The 13,352-nt window shown below is 44.5% G+C and overlaps 2 gene segments (V, D, J or C); both read right to left on the bottom strand.

Annotated features, from left to right (window-relative positions):
* Window positions 1-3,068: 3,068 nt before the first annotated feature.
* On the bottom strand, window positions 3,069-4,104 carry LOC135969795 (T cell receptor beta variable 4-1-like). The segment is given in 2 exon segments: window positions 3,069-3,916; window positions 4,027-4,104. Coding segments are annotated over 2 exon segments (525 nt in total).
* A 4,002-nt stretch (window positions 4,105-8,106) lies between these two features.
* Window positions 8,107-8,986, bottom strand: LOC102119210 (T cell receptor beta variable 3-1-like). The segment is given in 2 exon segments: window positions 8,107-8,552; window positions 8,666-8,986. Coding segments are annotated over 2 exon segments (621 nt in total).
* Between the last annotated feature and the right edge of the window lie 4,366 nt (window positions 8,987-13,352).

The following is a 13,352-nucleotide window of genomic DNA, read 5'->3' as shown; positions in this document are numbered from 1 at the left end:
GTGCCTCCGGGGTGAACTACTCTTAGGCGTCACAGTGGACAGAGCTGTACATATACATGTGTATTCACAGTACATATATATTTACAGGTATCTTTAATTCCTCTTTAGACATATTAAGAAGCAATGAGTTCACACTAGTTCCCATCCAATATTATGTTTATTGTTGTGTCAACTCTTCTCTCTTTCCATATTTGCAACTTCCTTATCCAACACTGAGAAGACTGGTTTTGTTATCCATATAAATCTGCATATTTGATCAATCCCTTTGCATGTAACTACATGTATGCTGCGGCTGCCACCATCTCTCCCTTGTAAATGGCCTTATCCCTCCATTCAAGTTCTGACTTCCTGTGCCAGGGAGACCACCCAGGAGAACTGAAACTCTCCTCACCTCAGTCCAATTTCTAACACACCACACAAGGGATGCCTTGCCCCACCCAGTGCCCTTTGCAATTTGCTGGGGCTTCCACAATCTGCAGGAGGCTGCTTTCCACACCCCATCTGGACTCACTCCACTTTTGCGGAGACACTTTCCACATGCTGCATGGTCTCTATCTCCTTCCAACAGGCCTCCCTTCTACACAGATACAAAGAAACGCACCACTTTGGTCCACTGTATATCATGTCACAGTGTCTTTATTGCATAACTTGAGGCACCTGACATGGGTGATGAGCAGGGAAGGCCTCAGGACCTTTTAGGAAAATCTTCTTAGTGTATAGGGTGATGGTTGCAACTAGTGAGTTTGCTTGTACTTGATCTGTCTGGGCTTCTCTGAGCCCTGTGTAGTTCTATGATTCTTCACCTTGTTCTTCAGGGAGCAATGCCAATTTCATCTTTCTAAAAATCCTAGGGTTTTCCTTCCGTACTAACACACGTTCTTGTGAGTACTTGTCTCCCTTACTCAATTGGATCTTCCTAAGGTCCCAGGCTGTATCTTAATCACTTTCTCTTTTCTCCTTCCTAATGCAACCACCCTCCTCACCTGCCAGCATTTGCAGAACACCTTAAAGGTACAACAGCAGCTGCTCCTTATAGCCCACCACATGCCTCTTTCCATTCTCTCCCTTGAAAGTGGGAGCTGGGGGTCCCCTTCCAATATTTTCAGGTGCACAGACATTCTAATCACCTCTCATTCATCTTGCTAGGACCAAAGGCTTGAGAACCACAACCAGATATTTTGTTCTCAGCATTTGAAGGCCTGCTTGAAGTCTCAGTTCCTCAAGGACTGATCCCATGCTCTGTTCTGCTTAGTGAACACCTCTGACTACAAATATATAGAAAGACTCTGATTGCGATGGGTACCATGTGAAAGGGAAAAATAAATCACTACAATGAAAAAAGCCCATAGGACATACATCTTTGTTTTTAGTGTGTGTGAATATTCTAGATGGTGAGACTGAGCCAACATTGAGCTGAAACGACTTTTTAAAATCACTAGATGATATTTGGCGGATCATCAAATAATGTTGCACAAGCTATTCTCATCAGCATTCAAGACTATGTAGAAAACCAGTTATCAGTTGGGGATTGATGCAATGAGAGAAGGTTTTTTGAAGGAGACGACTTCAAGGCAGATCTTAGAGCAATCTACCTAGTCCTGCTCCAACTATTTTTTTCTAAGAAACTATTTCCGCTGGATTATCTACAAAGAAGCCTGTATCAGCTTTGACTACTAGTACCGGGCATGCTATGTCCCCGGAATGGGGAGACACTTTTGACATTGGCTTTCACAATTTGTAACTGCTACCTAAAGAGAAATATGTGTATTTGCTGGGCTGGAGTTTTCACTTATCCGACTCATCTTTAACTATTTTAGAACCCACAATCTTCTTTTGGCTTTGTTGACTACTTACCTTCTTACTGTGCCTCTCCTGGTCCCATGTTCCCAAGGTATAAGACTGAGAGCAAAAGATTCATAGCCCTGAGGAGAAGACTTTCAGGCTCGACAGAGGGAAGAATTTTCCAGAAGTAAGTACAGTGGTTTCCTATCCAGAATGGAGGCTGGAGGACTATTGGACTATTGGTGGGGATGTTTTGGACAAGGTTTAAGTCTCCAATGCAGCAAAGAAGGAGCTTAGCATTTACTCTAGGCCAGAGACAGTGTCATAAACTGGGGATTTTAACATACAATATTTTCTTCAGAAGCTCATAATCTAGTTGAAGGAACGGATAAGGAAATCAAAGCCTGCAACAAAATTGAAAAGTTATAATAGCAACACACAGAACATTTTAAAAGGGCACCAAGAAGAACAGACAGGGTTAGAATCTAACAAATTGGGGCATTATAAGGGTGGAGGTAGGGCGGGGCATTGGGAATAAAGAGACCAAAGTGGGAAACATAATCCTTCAAGTGTCAGTCTGGAGAGGAAATCCAGGGAGGAGCTGAGACCCGAAACCATCAAGGAGACTTCCAGCTGAGGGAAGGAGAGTGGATGAGTCAGGAAGCTTCTAGACCATGATCTACGGGCTCTGCAGCAAGGGGAGCAGACAGAGGCACGTTTGCTGTCTGAAGGGTTCAGAGAAGGTGTCTGTGCACATTTGGAGCTTTGATCAGAGCTAGAATTCACAGTCTAGTTTGAGTGTTAAAAGGAGAAATTATGGAATAGACAAGCAGGAATATAGAATAATAGAAGTGGTGAAAATAGATGCATATTTCTCAAACCCATTTCTCAAAGGGTGAGTCTCTTACTGTCCTCTCCAGTTGGCTTCTGCACTGGGACCCTTGCCTGGAAGTTCATTCTCTGATTTCCCAATGCTCAGTGCTGCTTGACTCTGCATGACAAAAACCTATAATGAAGGGAACCCTTGGTCTCAAAGAAGAGTCATGGAAACCACAGAACATGAAGTGTCAGGAGAACATAGCTCCTCATAGGACGGTGTCTGGCCCAGTGCAGGGTGTGACTCGGTGGTGACACAGGTGATTGCTTGGAGGGTTCTTATGTAATCTTCAGCTAAACAATCTTTTTTAGTGGGTGTTTGCTTTATTTCATGATTTATTTTACTTTTTCTTTTCTTTCTTTCTTTCTTTTTTTTTTTTTTTTTGAGATGGAATCTCACTCTGTTGTCCAGGCTGGAGTAAAGTGGTGCGATCTTGGCTCATTGCAACCTCTGCTTTCCAGGCCCAAGCAATTCTCAGCCTCCTGAGTAGCTGGGACTACAGAGCTGGGACTACAGGCGCGTGCCACCATGCCCAGCTAATTTTTTGTATTTTTAGTAGTGACAGGATTTCACCACATAGGCCAGGCAGGTTTCAAACTCCTGACCTCATGATCCGCCCGTCTCGGCCTCCCAAAGTGCTGGGATCACAGGGGTGAGCCACCATGCCCGGCCTATTTCATGATTTAAAAAAGCATTTTTTAAAAGTAGATCTGAATATGTTTATCATTTTTTCAAAGCAGTTGACAGGGCAGTCACACTCAGGCAAAAGAAAACCCACACTCTAAATATGAGCACAGGATGTAAAGTTGCCGCATGGATGAATTAGCAGGTGCTGTGATGTTCTGAAGCTTCTGTCGGGGCTCTTGCAGGAAATGCTCACCCGAGCCCTCCGTGGCCCCCACAGCTTCCTGGCAGGCCCCGAAGGTTTCTGCACAGGAAAGTGATGACTCTGCAAGGCTGTGTCTTGGCTGCTGGCGCAGAGATACAGGGCTGAGTCTTCTGGCTGCAGGGCGCGTAGGTGAAGGTATAAGAGAGAGCTCTTGGAGCATTCAGGTGAGAAGCGACTGGGCACACTTTCATTAATAGAGAGTTTCTCATAGTTGTAGATAAACATGATCTCCGGCAGCTTCTTAACTTTCTGCTTGTACCAGTACATAGCATTGTGTCCCATATGTTGTTCACATTTCAAAGACTTCTTGTTTGTCATTCCCATGACCAGGTGCTTTGGTGTTTGGGTAATTCCACTGTCTATGGGGACTATAGGGAAACAGGGACAAAATTCAGGCAGAGCCCAGGAGGAGGGTTGTTGCTGCAGCCACAAGGAAAAGGCTTGGAGTTCAAGGACAGTGGATTTGAAGCCAACTCACCTGCTCCCAGGAGACAGAGAACCACACAGCAGAGCAGCCTGCAGCCCATGCTAGTGTCCGGTCTGAGATGAGGCCTCTGACTGGGGTCCTCTGGGTGAGGCACTGGGCTCTGGTCTCCTTGGCCCTGATTGGTGGTTTTCCCTGTGATGTCACTGATTCTGACAGCTTCCCCAGACCCAGGGTATAATTATTCCTGGCCATTTTACATCCTTTCTGGGTCCTGATAGAAGGTAGATTTGAATAGTCTGGGCTGGGATGAATGGGCTGGGCAGAAAGGACAGAGCCAGCTTTTTACCCCCCAAGGATATTCCTCTGGCAGGGGCTCTTTGCTCTCAGCTGCTTCCTCATTAAGTGGATCCTCCCTCTATCTCTGTCTCCCTGTCTTTCAGGACCCCTCTCAGCAACAGACCACTCCCGTTCAAGGAATCTCCTTCTGTCCTGCGGGATCACACAAGACAGAACCATTCAAAATGTCCCTTCCCTTATTGTCTAAGCACGGTAGAGCCCTTTTTGCCCGGCTCTGTGGAGGGAGGATGACTGCATGACCACAGATGCAGTGTGGACCAGTGCCCATCATTCAAAGGCATGGCTGATGCCAACCAGCAACCAGGCACTGGGGAGGGAGCTGAGGGAGCACGAAAGGGATGAGCCACCCTCTGTCCCTGAAGCGGAGGGCATGAGGCTTGGCTGGGCTTCGAGCTAACATACACAGGATGCTGAAAAAGAACAACGCAAGGTGTGTGGTGCAAAGGAAAGGGAAAATAGCTTGAAGCTGATGTCAGTGTGCTTGACCTGAGTACAGCCATGCTCTCATTCGAGGTACGGATGGTTCCCCATGGGCAAGATCCCTCCTGGCCCATCTCTCCTCTCACTCTCTATCCCTTCCCCAGGTCCCTGCCTCAGAGGTTTCACGGGAGCACAGCTCCTCCCTGTGGCCAAAGCAGCATTTGGCCACTCACCAACCCAGTGTCAGAATCCAGACTAGATCCATATCCCACATCCCTGAGCAGCAGGGATGGGTTTCAAAGGCCAGGGGAGAATGAAGAGGAAGGAAGTGTTGGCAACAACACAGAGAGTCAGCAGCCGGAACACCAGGTATCCCCACACCTAAGACATTCTAAATTTTTACTCAACAGAAATTGTCTATGTCTGAGTCTGGGCACCATCGCAACACCTTATCTCTACAAAAATTGCCAAAAATTAGCCAGACGTAACGGTGCATGTCTGTAGTCCCAGCTATTCAAGAGGCTGAAGTAGAAGGATCGCTTGAGCCATGGAAGTCAAGACTGTAGTGAGTCTTGATTGCATCACTGCACTCAGGACAGAGTAAGACCCTGCACCCACTAAGCCCCTCAAAAGAAAAAAAAGAAAAGAAAAGAAATGAAATGAAATGAAATGAAATGAAACAAAGAAAAGGAAAGAAAAGAAAAGAAAAGAAAATTATCTGTGTCTGGATCCCTAGTAATGAGGAGAACAGACAGTACCCCAGCCCTCTGGAACTTATGGGCCAGTCTGACTTGTTCAACAAATACTCCTTGAGTAACAGCTAGGAGCAAGCAGAAAGTCACCAACATTTTCACCCCCAGAATTCTATTTGAGTAGGGCAAGTCAACATATTCAGAAAACAACTAAAGAATAAAAATGTATCTTACATAAAGTTTGAGACATGTAATCAGTATGTCATTGTTCAATCACTTCATATATGTGATGCCATATTTCCTCACATATTAAATCAGGAGAGCGGAAATGAGATGATCTCCAAAGCCCTTCCATTTCTCAAATGTTAGAAACCAAATTGGTCATCAGCTCTGCGGAGAACTTTCCAACTAGAAACCAGCTGGATGACTTCCTATGGGTCTTCTCTACTTCACTGCATAAGCTATTTATGCTTTGTGACCATTTAGTTATTAGAATATCATCAATTTTCTTAAAATGTACTGCTATGCCCATATTGACTTTTCATTCTAGACCATTTAAAGATACAAATGAACACAAATAAACACAAAATGAGATGATTCATACTTTCTAAATGATTTTTACCATCTATTTATTGTTGTATTACAGTGGTATTACCATTTTGTGATGATAATTATAATTGTAGGACTGAGATTACGGTCGTAAATCCATATTATATGTAAATCTACACTGCGATAAGACACTTATCCATGATTTAAGTCAAGGGTTTATAATTTAGATTTGTTTTAACCTGGGGATGTGCTCGGTCAGGAGGAAAACTTTAGCATTCTTCTAATGTATAAATTTCATCAGATTTTCAATGTGGCCCGAAAAACAAACATAAAAAATGTAAAGGATGTAGATTAGAATTTAAGGGTGTTGAATATTCTCCTTTTCAACAGGTTACATATAGTATCGATCTCTAACCTGCTACAGTTGGAGATATTCTATTCACTAGATAAAAACCTAAAATTGCCTTATTTTAAACACTAGTATCATTACCATTAAAATTGTTTCAATTGGTATCTACTTCAGCAAGAAAATACTTTGGCCCTTCTACAAAGAAGTAGAACAAATGCGAACAAATAAAATCGTATTGTATGTTTGGTTCCCAATAAGTAAACCAAATTGCAAAGGAAATAAAAATAAAGCAATAGAATTTAAACTGAAAACTTGAAAAATGGTGAAAGTGAAAGGTTTAATTGTCCTGAGAATAAAAGCTAACATAAGCGTTTCCCACAACAAGGGGTGGTGACCAGAGAGCTCAAGTCATCTGAATTAGGGATGGACCTAAGAAGGAAAATGATCTCAGGACTGTGTGAATTGCAAGAAGAGCGAAAAGTGGAATGGTAAACATGAAGAGAAGCCAAGTAAACATATTTATATAAAATAGAAGTAGTATATGTGATTGAAGATAAGAGGACATAACTGACTCCTAGACAGCTGGGATTTAGGACACAGAGTACTAACAAGGAGCCCCAAGAACCTGTGTAAGAAATTTTTTTTTATTTTTTATTTTTCTTTGTGGGCCAGATCCTAAGTTGTGCATGCAGAGGGTGGCACTCCTGAAGGCCCAGCAGGGAACAAACTCTGGAAGGCTGAAGACATGGGTAGGGATGTCAGAAGATACTCAGGGCCAGAAGGGATTGGCATTCAGACCCAGTGAGAGTGGAGAGTCGTGGTGGGAACACCGTGATTCCCACTAAGACCCTGGAAAGGCATGCACTAGCAATGCTGACCACATGCTGGGGCTCCCTAAAAGGGAGGGCAAAGCTGAAGTAGACCCTAGCTAGTCATATATTCAACCCTCCCAGAATAAAACCCAATATTATTTCCAAGAAATAACATAATCCAGAGCCTCAAGCCTATGTTGTCCACAATGCTTCACATAAACTCTTTCTAATCTTTCATGTAGGATATTTAGAAGTCTCCTAATTCTTCATGCCACCCAAAAATCGATCTCCTTTCTGATCCATACTACTACCAGTGTTCCTGTACCAAAATATCAGTTTCGTCATGTTGTTTCACTTGGAGTAGGACCAATGGCTCACCACTGCCTAGAGATTTGTGTCCAAAGTCCTTTCTGGTCTCCCAATATCCTCAGTCATCTGACTATTGCCTACTCTTGAGGAGAGTTCAAGATGACCTTCATCAGAATTATAAGCGACGCTTGCTGGTCACCCTTCTTGAAAAGAAGGAGCCTACAATGCACGAGGCTGCCTCCACCGGCTTCTCCTCAACACTTTCCAGTTTATCTATTGCCATGGAATTTCATGCCTCTCCAAATATTTTCCTGTTAAATAAAGTACTTACTGATCATCAGAATTGTCTCTTGATCTTAGAAATATTTCCTTCCCCCTCCTTTATGCCTGTGCTCATCAACCATTTTTAGCAATCATATTTTTTTCATAATGTTATATAAAATATGGACACATGTGTGCAGCACAGAAAGACAAGAAATAGCTTCCTCCACCAGTTCAGATCTTCAGTGCATGGGACAGGCTCCGTTTTTGTTTGTGGAGCCCTAATACTTCAGTGGCTTTGTTGTGAAGCCCTGCTCTAGCTGAGAAACAATTCTGTGAGACTTTCGTGTGCGTAAAATAGAGGATTTCTCCACTGGGTGCACTAGCCGTCTGTGCTACAGACTGAAACTCCATCAGAGGCCATCAGACGGTGGAGACTGGAGCCTTGGGTGCAGGTGCACACACTGGCCCACAGCTTCCTGGCTGAGCTGGGAGGTTTGTGCACAGGAATGCGGTGACTCTGCAGGGCTGTGCCTTGGCTGCTGGCACAGAAATATACAGCAGAGTCACCAAGCTCCAGGGACTTGATGTGAAGATTTAAATGAGCTTTGTCTGGAGAGTCAGGTGAGATGCGATTTGGAACTGTTTCATTTATAATGAGCTGCTTGTTATTGTAGCTAAACATTATCTTCAGCAATTTCTTAGAGTCCTGCTTATACCAATACATAGTATCATGGCCCAGATTTTGTTCACATTTAAGGTACTCGTTCTTTCCTGTCTGTGTGACCAGGTATTTTGGAGTCTGGGAAACAGCTGTGTCCAAGGAACCTGTAAAGGAAAGAAGCAGAATTCAGGCAAATCCCAGGAGGTAGCCTGCTGTCGTCATGGTGAAAAGGTTTAGGGACTCCAACAGGATCATGTCACCTGGGCCCAGGACTCACCTGCTTGGAGGAGGCAGAGGGCCACACAGCAGAGGAGCCTGCAGCTCATGGCAGAGTCAGGCAGACCAGGCAGGGCCTGGGGCAGGATTCTGGTGTGCAGTGGTGAGAAGTCTAGGCTGTGCTTTCCACTGCCGCTGAGAGGGGCTGCGCCAGTGAGGTCACAGCCTGTAATCATTTCCCCATTCCCAGGCTCTCCTCTAGCATGGCTCCTGCTTTTCACACCCTTCACTTGCTGCTTTAAAGGATTTTTTGGAACTTCTGGGAAAAGTTGAGAGGGTTGAATTGTGGCCTCCAGGGTGTGTCTCTGACAGTCATTCCTGTGCCATCAGCCCCCTCCCTCCTCACTTCTTACCCCAGATTGACCATCTCCTCCCTTCCTCTCCCTTTCATGCCCTTCCCCGAGAGTCAGGCTGCTGTTCCTCTCTGGATCCTTTGCTTCCCCTTCACAATAAAGCAGAACGTTGTTTTGCTCTCTTGAATCTTTGTTCACTTGAAGTTCTGATTAATGGTCAGCAGTCCCCCTGATTCAGAAGAGACTGGCCTGAGATTTCACCTGAGTACCAGCTACAGCCACCTAACCCACATGACTGTGATGCTAGTTCAGAGAAAACCCTGTTCAAGGGTCATTGTTGGGAGTGAACTGCAGCCCTGCTCCCTCTGATGTTCTTATCTGTCCAAGGGGTAGATCTATGAGGAAACAGGAGGCTGTTGGACAACATGCAGACACCGTGTGCTGGGAAAGAATGGCGATGGAGGTCAACAACACGGCAGTCAGGGAAAACAAAAGTAGGTGACGGTATTGCCCTTGAATTGTCTGCTGATAATCCTCCTTGTTGGTACAAAGTTTACAACACAAGCTTATTGCAGAGTTTCTCAATTTCAGCCTGAGTGCCATGTTGGATCAGGTGATTGTTTGTTGTGGGGGGCTGACCTGTGCAGGTAGGATGCTTAGTGGCATCCTTGGGCCCTACCTACCTGATGCCAATGTGACAACACAACATGCCTTCGTGTTTTCTGAATTATCCCCTGTTGAGGACTCCTGTCCCCTTTATTCTTGCCGATGGTACTCCTCTTTTCTGCCAGGCATCATCCACCCAGCTTCAGGGGTGTGGTCGGGCCACAGCTCCTCCTGCCGTGGTCAGCAAGGCCCAGCACTCAGACCTCAGTGCCTCTGTCAGTGGCCCCAGGGCAGCAACCTCTAGGAGGAAAACCAGGGACCAGCACTGCTAGAAAGGCATTTCTCACACACACACATATGCACGCATGCACGTGCATGCACACACACACAACACACACACACACACACTAACTTTGGTAATGCTGTCATCTAATGGTGAAACCCCTCCAAAGACAGACCCTGATGGTTCATTTGTGATTTGCTAAACACACAACTAGTACTAAACAAAAGAAAAATGACCACCATCCTTCTTGGAACTTCAAGCATGCTTTATTTGTTTGCAGTCATTGAATGGCTACTTAGTGCGAATCATGAGTAAACAATATTCTCACTCTCATGATGCTTATAATCCCGTAGGAGCAAAAACACATTCACACATTATCTGTAGACTAAGAACATGAAATACAGGTTGCATGGAGGCCAGCAATATAGTTACTATTTACATTTAAACACTTGTTTAAAAACATCTCATTTCTTCATCTATGAAACAATGGGCATAAATAAATAATTTTCAACCCTCTGTCTAGCTCTAAAATTCTGTGAACACAACTAGATACCCCCTAGATGTGAGTCTTATTCAGTACCTATCTCATTGCACCACACAGCTGACATGGGAAGCCTTTCAAAGAAGGAATGGAAGTGAGGGAAGATAGTGAAATGACAAGAGGCTACATACAATGGTGATGATAACTACATAAAGATGTAACCATTCTTAAAGAGTAAACTTTAAATAAATAAGTATCTCATTATCTTACACAAGTGTTTTTACCAAATCACATGGATAGTCTCCGGGAGAGGCACTGGAATGAAACTGATAGAAAGACACTCGCCTCACATGAGGCAATGTTAGTTCTGGTTGTTGTTTTGTTTTGTGTTTTACAGGAGACATGAAAAGCAAAAGTGTTTTATTGTCCATCAAGAATTGTCCAGCCTGGGGAATAGTGGCTCATGCCTGTAATCCCAGCACTTTGGGAGGCCGAGGCGGGTGGATCACAAAGTCAGGAGATCAAGGCCATCTTGGCTAACACGGGGAAACCCCGTCTCTACGAAAAACACAAAAAAATTAACCAGGCGTGGTGTCGAGCGCCTGTAGTCCCAGCTACTCTAGAGGCTGAGGCAGGAGAATGGCATGAACTTGGGAGGTGGAGCTTGCAGTGAGCGGAGATCGTGCCAAGGCACTCCAGCCTGGGCGACAGAGCAAGACTCTGTTTCCAAAAAAAAAAAAAAAAAAAAAAAAAGGTCTGAGTACAAAAAGGAGCAAATGAATTGATGATGTACCTCTTTTCTAACAGAGCCCACTCTGCTGCACAAGGGGAAAAAAGCTGCAAGAAGGAGAGAGGATAGACGCTGGGATCCCTGGGAAGAGTCAGGCTTCCAACAAGAAAGTCAAACGGGGAAGAAAACGTAATAATTTTATCCTGGGGATAACTTAATCCACAAAAAGGCAGAGAGTTGTAGGGGCAAAGGGAACGAGGCAGGAGGCTGCGGAAGAACTAGAACACGTCGAACTGAATGATATCACGATGCATATTTTGAACATGGATGATATTTTTGGCTGTCCAATATTTAAGCCCCGTGTTATATTTGGGCAATTCCCTCAAAGTTTGGGGCAATAATTAACACAAATTAAATGCAATGCCATGATGGATAGAGATTATTTACTAACAAGGAAAAATGATTATATGTCACTTTTGGTTTTTTTTTTTACTGAGAAGAAACTCTAGATTTCTTTGTGAGGGTAGAAGTTCGAAAAGTCCGGGGGGATCCTGACTCTCCAACTCTTACTTACGTTAGTCACTTTAAACATTTAATATTGAGCTTAGAAGTGTGCGTTTTGAATAGTCTGGTTTTATGACTTTACCAGATTTGAAAATGGCTCATACTACAGAAAGTTAAGAAATTTAGATTCTAGCATGTAGACATGAGTTTCCTATCTTAATATGTGCTTTTTTTCCATTCCAAAATAAACTGCAAAATTAACCTCCACAGGACGGCTAATGGTTTTCCTGTTAAACTGTTTGGCTAGACTTTCACTTCCAGGCAGCATGGTGGAAAATCGTAGAGTATAGAGATATTTTCAAGCTCCCTCCTGCTGAATAGCTAACGCCTATATAAAATGTATCTTTGCTGTATTTCTGGATTTCCAAGAAGTAAGGGAAATTTCAACTGCTTTTTGAAAAGGCGAAACAGGAGCCTGTAGTGAAAACAAAATGAAGAGCCTGTTTCAGATGTGCATCCTGGAGGTCTGTCCACGCCGCCTTCTTTCCCATCTGCAGCTGTTTTGGCATCATCTTTTGACATCTGGCCAAGTCCAGCTTCCATGGGTCTTGGGAGACAGGGATAGATGTTGAAGCTGGAAGCTGGAAGGGAGTCTGGTGATGCTATTTTGATGAACCATTTGCTCAGACCCAGGAGACAGGTTTCCTATCCTTCCAAGCTCTTGCTCCAAGAACTTAGAGGAACATCCAGAAGAGGAAAAAGAAAAGAAAATCCCCTTCTAGCTTAAGTCTTTCATCATTTACAGTCAGGGGAATGGTGCTGCAGGTATTCTTTGGTCTGATAAGTAGATTTCCCTTGGTAATTACTCTCTTTGCAATATCCCTCGAGGAAGCCCTGATTTGTCAGGCTCACTGCCCAGGTCTCAGGAAGTCATTTCCTGGCAGGATTGAGCTGGAGCAGAGGCCCAGCATCCAGAGGTTCTCTTATTCCTCTCAGGAGCGGGTCCTCCACTGTCATCTGCCTGTGAACGCTCCTCTTTCCCGCCTCAAACTCTCCCCCTTCCTCATCCCATGCAGGGTCACATGCAACAAATCTGGCAGTCTAGGCTCTTTGCTAGAACAAAAGCACCTGCACAGCAAGGCAAATGAACAGTCTGTATTTAACCTCTCACATTTCAGCATTAACACAGCTTCTGCAGACCACATTTTCACCTGTTGCAAATACACCCGATATTTCTTTTAACTGTCTCCCATGCAGAGAATGCTCTGTCCTTCCTCTGAGTTTCCTTAATCTCAGTAGAGTCACAGCTCCTCCTTGTGGTGAAAGGTCAAACGTGTCAAGACTCTGTCCCATGGTGGACCAAAGGCAGCAGGGTGGTAGAGGTCTTAGAAATAGGGATATGCAGCCAGGCACGGTGGCTCATGCCTGTAATCCCAACACTTTGGGAGGCCGAGGTGGGTGGATCACGAGGTTGAGAGGCCGAGACCATCCTGGCCAATGTGGTGAAACCCCGTCTCTACTCAAAATACAAAAATTAGCCGGTTGTGGTGGCATGCACCTGTAATCCCAGCTACTCCAGAGGCTGAGGCAGGAGAATCACTGGAAACCGGGAGGTGGAGGTTGCAGTGTGCCGAGATCGCCCCAATGCACTCCAGCCTGGGTGACATGAGCGAGACTCTATCTCAAAAAGAAAAAAAAAAAAAATGGGAAGGCGGAGAGGCTCACTCCTTCCTTTCTTCAAGAGGCTTCTATTTAAAATACAAACATACAAAATTTTACCTCACCTTTAAT

Source organism: Macaca fascicularis, chromosome 3 (genome assembly GCF_037993035.2).
Source record: "Macaca fascicularis isolate 582-1 chromosome 3, T2T-MFA8v1.1".
NCBI classification, from domain to species: domain Eukaryota; kingdom Metazoa; phylum Chordata; class Mammalia; order Primates; family Cercopithecidae; genus Macaca; species Macaca fascicularis.
This window is presented reverse-complemented; position numbering and strand designations above follow the sequence as displayed.